Source organism: Cryptomeria japonica, chromosome 6 (genome assembly GCF_030272615.1).
Source record: "Cryptomeria japonica chromosome 6, Sugi_1.0, whole genome shotgun sequence".
Lineage (NCBI taxonomy): Eukaryota > Viridiplantae > Streptophyta > Pinopsida > Cupressales > Cupressaceae > Cryptomeria > Cryptomeria japonica.
Genome location: NC_081410.1, coordinates 433,199,366 through 433,207,224, shown reverse-complemented (window position 1 = coordinate 433,207,224; position 7,859 = coordinate 433,199,366). Strand labels below are relative to the sequence as shown.

The following is a 7,859-nucleotide window of genomic DNA, read 5'->3' as shown; positions in this document are numbered from 1 at the left end:
AATACCTACCTCAAAGATGGTTCTTTGAGTCTCGTCTGCTATATTCTTGCTTGTTTCCATGGTCCTCTTCTTTGCATTTGAGTATCTTCCTAGAGAAGTATGCTAATCTCCCACATCCCCTAGTCTACTTCAAACATTTCTGGTGGATGTATTATTGTTGTTGCTGTTATTATTCTTTTTTTGGTTCTTATTCTTTCTTTTATCCTCCATTACTTCTTCTTCTTCATGCTTTGACTCACTCTTTCCCAATGCCTTTTTGATGTCTTCCTCATCTCCCCATCTTGGTTCATTTTCCTCTGGAAAAGTCTTTACCTGAGCTGGAGAGGCTAATGAAATCTCTGATAGCCCTTGTTCAAAGATATTATCAGGTTGTGCATCTTGGATCCAGCCTGCTCCATTTTATGACTCGGATGATTTTGATACTGAGTTAAAATTGTCTCCCTCTTCTTTGTTATCTTTGGATTGACTAACTTCCTTATCCATCTAACTGTTATTCCTTTTCTCATTCTGATCTAAATTTTGTTTTGTCTTATCCTTTTCCTTATTTTGACTATTGACTTGTGACTCTCTTTCTCCATCATTTGAATCCTTTCCACTATTCTCCTACTCCTTTTCCTGATGGAAGATATTATCATTATCTCCTTTCTTCGTTTCATTTCCCAACTCTCTGACTAACACCTTCTTTGTTCTTCCTACCCGGGACTGTTTCTCCTGATCCAGTCCATCAGAAGGCGAGGCTTTCAAAGAGTTGTCCACCTTTTTCCACACTTTAGTTTGGGATTGAGATTTGACCACATTACTTGGGCATTTTTTAGCCCAGTTCCCAACTTTCTTACAGTGAAAGCATGCAAAAGGGATTGATTCATAAACAATATTCTGCATCGGTTTGCCTAGTTTTGATTCTATCTCTATTTCCTCTGGCATATCCATTTCGGGCTCAACTCCTACACAAATTCTAGCATAAATAAGTCTTCTTCTGGATGCCATAACTGGATCAATGGCGATAAGCTCCCCGAAAGAATTGGCTATTCCAACAAACACATCTTCCTCCCAATATTCCATAGGGAGCCCAGGTAACTTTATCCAAACTGGAACTTGGACCACAAACTTATCCTCTCTTCCTGCATTAGGGTACCATTTCTGGATATACATTAAATATTTGCCTATCGCCCAAGTACCGTTGTAGAGGATATTTCTATGACCCTCCTCACAAGAGAAAGAGAAGGAAAGACATCCTTTGTTTATAGCGACCACATCAACCTGACCTTTCAAATTCTATTTCCTCTTAACAAATCCACGAACAACCTCAATGTTCGGTCTCGTCCCAAAGAATTTGCCAATCAGAGTATTTTCCATTCGAGCAATGTTTTGATCTATAATTTGATATGGAACAAAGATGGCAAACTTTCCCTGGGAAACATTCGAAGTATTTTTAACCGGGGGCAAAGACGACTTACCTTTGGGTTTGACCCCAAACAGAGAGGACCATTTACCAATGTGTCCAATTGATCCAGGTCCCCCCTTTAGATCCCCTAAATTCAGGGGGGTCTCGAGATCCTTCCCATTAGATTCTTTTCTCTTCACTGGATCCTCTGAACCACTAGCCGCTTGTTGTCCTAGAACTGCTTCAGGTTTGCCGCCTCCCAAGTTTAAATTTTGAACCTAACCGTTCACCTTGTCTGCTACCATATTCTCTTCTTGTGATCTGGGACCCCCTTCTGGGTCCCCCGAATCCAAATAAGCATCGGGTTCCTTACCATCTTAACTCTCCCCTTCTAAGGGCTCCCTGAATCTCCTGTTGCATACTGTCATGTTGTTGAACTAGTTCTCCCGCCCAAAAAAAATGAATTTTGGGCCTGACCGCTCCCCTTCTCCTCCTTGCTCTGCTCCATCTACACCTACACCAAGGTCTCCATCTACACCAAGGTCTACAATAAAACTATTGTTGGAAACATATAGGTCTAGAATAAAAAATTTAAAATGTTGTTGGAAATATTAGGAAATGCTAGTAGCTAAGGGTTAAACTCAAAATGAAGACATTGAATATTATGAAACATTTGCTCTAGTTATCAAAACTAATACGATTATGACAATCTTGGAAATTGCAACACATTGTACATGGAGAATTCATCAAATGGATGTTAAAAATATTTTTATTAGTGGTGATGTCGAAGAGGAAATAAACATGGTACAACCACAAGGATTTATGAATGTTATCCCTGTTTTTTGCCTAGAGGAAAAAATGGATAACCCCTACGAATTATTTTCGAATTCATTCTCATTTATCTAAGGGTTCATTTTTTGAGGCATTTTGCCTACCTCGTTAGTCATTGGGAAACTTTGTGGCCATTTCTCAATCTAGTTTTTGTTTGTTAATTTGAAAAAATTAACAATTTAGACAAATATTTTGTCTTTTGGTGCAAAGTCGGACTTAAAGTCCGACCTTACACCACCTTTGGTTTTCTTGTACAACATCAGATTTTAACTCCAACACTACACTCTTTTTCTTAAAATAATGTATTTTGGACTTATAAGTTCTAATTGCACCATTTTTGAGTCTTTATGTGTAATTCGAACTTATAAGCCTGAAGTACACATTTATTTCACAGGAACTTGCACTTTAATTGCCTTGTGAGTTCGAGTTTGCTTTGATTTATTACTCTTTATTTTCCTTTTTATCTTCCTATTTTCCCTCAATTGTTCAAGGGTTTTCCAATGGTTTTTAAGAAATATTGCACGAGGTCAAAGCCTTTCCTTATCAAGTATATCTTTCCCTCTTTTCATATTGTTTCTTTTTTTAATTTTTAGTGTACGCCAGAGGTTAAAAATTGACACACACCATTTTTTTGAATTTGGTGTGTGTCAGGCATTAATCCCAACATACACTGTTTGTTCCCCTTCTGTTGAAGTTTTATGTGAAATATGATGTATTTCGGGCTTGTGCTCACAACATACACCATATTTCATATAATGTGTGTTGAGAGCACAAGTCTAACACACATTATTTTTTATATGTCATGGTAATTTGGTGTAGGTCGAGGTGATAACCCCGACATACACCAAAGTCTCATCTTAGTGTATTTTGGGGCTATACCCCACCCTACACCATCACCAAACTCACCAAAAATTATGTGTAGATTTTTCAAGTATTGCATTTGGTGCATGTTAGAGTCATACACCTGACATATCACCAAAGTTCCTTTCCATGGTGCATGTCGAGGTTATAACCCCAACATACACCAAATGTAGTGTATTCTTTCATTTGCTCTTTTACATGGTGTAAATCGGGTTTGAAAGCCCGATAACCACCATTTGACATTGTTCGATCTTCCTAGGTACAAGTTGGACTCTCAAGACCGATTTACACCATTTTTATATTTTAAGCCTCCCAAGTTTAAATCAGACTTATAAGTCCAAAATGCACTTCTTCTTTTTTCACCAATTTTTGGTGCAAATCGGACTTATAAGCTTGATTTACACCAAAACCACACACATGTAGATTGGAGATACAAATTCAGTTTGTACTCTAAATCATTTTTGTTCTATCAACAAATCTGGGCTTTGTAATCCTAATAACGTGGTTTTAATGAGTTAAAGCACGATAATGAGTCAAATGACAGAGCCATCACCAAGCAAGAAAGAAATGAAGTTCAAGAAACAAGACCCTCATCCGATCTTCATGCCTTCATCTATGTCATCTAGTATTGATGACATAAGGGACACAAAAATAAGGCACATAGATCTCAAAGAATTATTGAAGAGAGTCAAAGAGCCACCACGATACTAAAAAATAGAGGCAACCATCAACAGTGGCATTCATTTCGTTGCAGATTTTCCAATGTCAGTACAAAATCCTGAATTGGTGTTAGCATTAGCTAAAATATATGATCCAGTAAGCAGGTTAGTCAAGGATGCAGAGGGAAAGAAAAATCTCATCAAATTGGATGACTATTTGTTTGAAACTATCTTTAAGTGTCCTTACATTGATCAATATGCCGATATTGATATGCAGTCAGTACAAGTATATTATGACAATGTAACTCAGATAAGTGTAGAAGAAACATCAATGATAACTGGTTGAAGACTCCAAGGCCCACTATTGCAAGATGGCTTGAAACTTTTCATCGGAGTGACTTCATTGAAGAGGTAAATGATTTGATTACTCTCCTCAGTAGAGTTCACAAAGGGACTTCCTATTTCAGATACTTATCATAAGTGAATGTATCAATACATCCATATTATCCGGCAAAATAAAAAGAAGATCTATTGGGGTAAACCAATAAGTGATTCTTTGTGTGAGCAGTTAACCAAAGTTCCTACCACTTTGAAGTTCTATATGACTTCACATCTAGTATATGAAACAGCCTCAATAAGGCCTTTTCCAAGGTTGTCTACCACAGGAGAAAGGAGTCAAATTCGTGTATATCATTATTACTTACAGTTGACCCTCAATAATAGTTTACATCAATTCAGGAGAGTAAATGATGATTTCTTTTATCATTATATGTGCATGTTAGATAAAGATCTTCAAAAGAAGAGAGTGTCAAATGAAGCTTGGAATGTGGTGAACCAATATGGGTGCATATTCTTACAATTCCATACTTTTACATATCTTGGAATAGGATGCTTTGATGGTGAACCTTTCATGCTTCCTAGGTACCCATCAGAAAAAATTGTACTCATGGAACTAGCTCATCAGATGGTGGTGGTGCATGAACGTCAATCTAGTTTCCATAGGAATGGTTTCATGTTTTCTCTCACTATTGGGAGATATTCAATCAATTCCATCTACAAGGCCCAAGCCATGGATGAAGAGATGAGAAGAGTGAAAATGAGGTTCTTCAAGGCCAGGAAACACTCTAACTAAATAGGTATAAAGAACAAACTTAAGAAAAGTTACACTCATGTTCACCGAGTAGAGGATATTTGGATTGATTGTAGAACAGAAGAAGATATTAGAAGGATTGACTACTTTCACCTTATTGTGGATCAAATTGAGAACCTAAATCTTACTGATGTTCCTGAGGATCTTGAAAATGATGGAGATGTGCTTGGTCCTATGTATGAAAAGAAGAAGGTTGCAGATTCACCCTTGCCTCTTATTGAATGGTCCCAAAAGGAAAATACTTCAATAAAGACTAGATTTCAGAGTATCGTTGCCAATACCAATGTCTCGCTGACACAATAGGGAATTCAGTTAAAACTTTTTCAAACTGGATTAGATGATGACATTGTGGGGCCAATTGGGAAAACTTCACAATCGAGAACTAAGAATAAACAAGACCCGACAGCCCCAAAGGCTCCTAAATTCAAATTTACAGTTGGAAAAGGTAAGGATACGATTCAAGAACAATCCTTGGCCTAGGATACTCAAACACGGGATGAAGCTAAAGAAGAATTGCTTGATAAAGAGCTTCAAGAAGAAGAAGAAGAAGAATAGGAGAAAGAGTATGATGAGGAGGGATTACCAGAAATCCCCAATACTTCCTAGTCTGAAGCAACACAATAAATCATTCCTCCTTCATCTCATGATGTTTCTAATCCTATTCCTTTTGGTTCTACCATTTCATATGCATCTGAGACTCCTAGTGTAGTGATTCAGACCATCCCTTCCACAATAACCAATGAGTCAACTCTAGATACCCCACAAGATAACATTGAGAATGTTTTCCTTCCTAATTTATCTGAAGTGACTTCCTCTATGTTAGAAGATTTTGATAAATTCATGTCAAAAACCGATCTTCCTCCCAAGGTTTTAGTTGTTGAGAATCCACCTACAATAGTCACTACCACTCCTCTTATTGTGACCATAAACATACAGAATCAAGAGCTTGCATCTCAGGTATTGACCACAAGAGTAGAAGGTGATACACCTTTGACACCCTGGTTAGTTTCTAGCACTCCTAAGAGGAAAAATAAATCCATCTCCCTAGATGAATTTGACTTTAGCTAGTTGGTTCTTGTTAAACACAAGGGTACAAAGAAAGCCAAAACTTTATCTAGGATAAAGGTGGACAAGTCAAAGAACAAGTATGTAGAAATGGCGATTCCTCCTCCTGATATAGATATAGACAAGATTCAGCCTATAGATTATGTTATTAAGAGGATTGATTTGGGTAAGCAAACTCATGAAAGAATAGTAGAAGATTCTCAATCTTCTTTTGATAATCTTGTGGTGAGGTATAATGAGGAAAAGGTTAAGAAGGATAAACTAAAGAAATAGGTAGAACAACTCACCAATGTGTTGATCAAATTAACGAAGTCTTCAAAAATAATCGAGCCAGTCACCTCATCAATTGATGAACAAATCATTAAGCAGGTCGAGAAAATAAATTCACGAGGAAGAACAGTTGGTGAGTGGATGGATAGGATACTTAGTTAGGGAACACATCTCATAAGTTCCACAGTTGTCTTAATCAATAATCTGGAGGGTGTTAAGTCCAAGATAGATCAAACATTGGACCTATTCTCGCAAGAGTTAGAGACACAAGAGAAGGACTTTGACTCACGGTTGAAGTTACAATATTTTCAATTAGATGTTTTAGTTGATAATGGAGTGCTTCCTTCAAGGGATATGTACATTGAACAAAGGGAAGCACTAGAACATCAAATGAAAACCCTGTAAATTCTTATCAAGGATATGAGAAAGGCTCAAAGGGAATGTAATGAAAAAGGAAAGGAGATCATTAAAAAGATATCAGCACTTCCTTGTACATTCCTTGATGAGAACCAAAAACCTCTTCATGAAGATGTTATTATCAAATAATTCAATTTGCTCACTAGAGAAGAGGTGGATAAAGAATTTTTATCCATATCTTTCATTGATAAATTAATGGTCATTCAAGTCAATATGGATAAGTTGGCTTCTCTTCTAAAGAAGCACAAAAAGTATTATGTAAGCCTCAGAGATTTGATCACTCGAGTCAAAGTTATCACAAACCATACCAAGGGACCTGCTAAAGAATAGATGAAGATTTCTCTTCAAAATTTCAAATAATTCATGAAGCAAGATCATAATGGAGTGTCTGGTGACACTTAGTAGTTTTCATATTTCTAAAATAGTAGGTGCATTTTTGCAGTTAGATTTTGACACCACAAGTGTCATTTTATATTCAAGTTTTTGCATCTAGAACATGCATGAGTTCCAAGTCAAATGGGAATCTTCTTTGATTTACTCATAGTGTGAGATAATGCTTGAAGCAACCAAGATCAAAGAGACCAATAGATAGCACAATGATGAGAGAGATAAAATATGACAAGAATAAACTGTATTCTCATCAATAATGCAAAAGAGATCAACTGGATCATCAAGAATCGTTACATACAAAGTAGATGAGTCTACTTATAAAGGCAAGGCTAAGAGACAACAGAGCACACAATGATGACATGTGTCTCAATGAGATGCAGGGGTAGGTAGGGGTAGGTAGGAGAAATAGTGAAATATTCCACATGAGGTGGATCACCCACCGAAGGTGGAATTATCACTCCACAATAAGTGGATATGATAAAGTAATAACAAGATCACACCATGGACATTCTCCTACATACACACTCCCAGTGTAGCACATCTCCCTAAGTGTCTCATATGCAAACTACAATGTTATGAATGTACCTAAGTAAACTTAAGTAAAGTGTAATTATATCCAAGATGAATAAATAATTACACCAACACATAGTTTTCTTAGATTAGCTCATTGCACCTCACCTATATATGTGAGGTTGCTCATTGTAATTATCATCTTTAATCTTTTGCGAAAAAACTTTGCTGAAATAAAGAGCAAAGTGAAACTTTGAGTTCATACTGTTATTTTACAAAATTGATCAAAAAAGAAGACATCTTTAGCATTTAGACTTTATGT

At 36.7% G+C, this 7,859-nt stretch overlaps 1 protein-coding gene across 1 annotated transcript; it reads right to left on the bottom strand.

Annotated features, from left to right (window-relative positions):
- Positions 1–603: 603 nt before the first annotated feature.
- LOC131058428 (uncharacterized) lies at positions 604–1,152 on the bottom strand. Its single transcript, XM_057992258.2, has one exon. It carries the CDS (start codon positions 1,150–1,152, stop codon positions 604–606), a length of 549 nt encoding a protein of 182 aa, XP_057848241.2.
- Positions 1,153–7,859: the final 6,707 nt, after the last annotated feature.

What these genes read in the sequence shown, in the direction of transcription:
- LOC131058428 (XM_057992258.2), bottom strand. Translation starts at nt 1,152, where the DNA reads ATGTATATCCAGAAATGGTACCCTAATGCAGGAAGAGAGGATAAGTTT.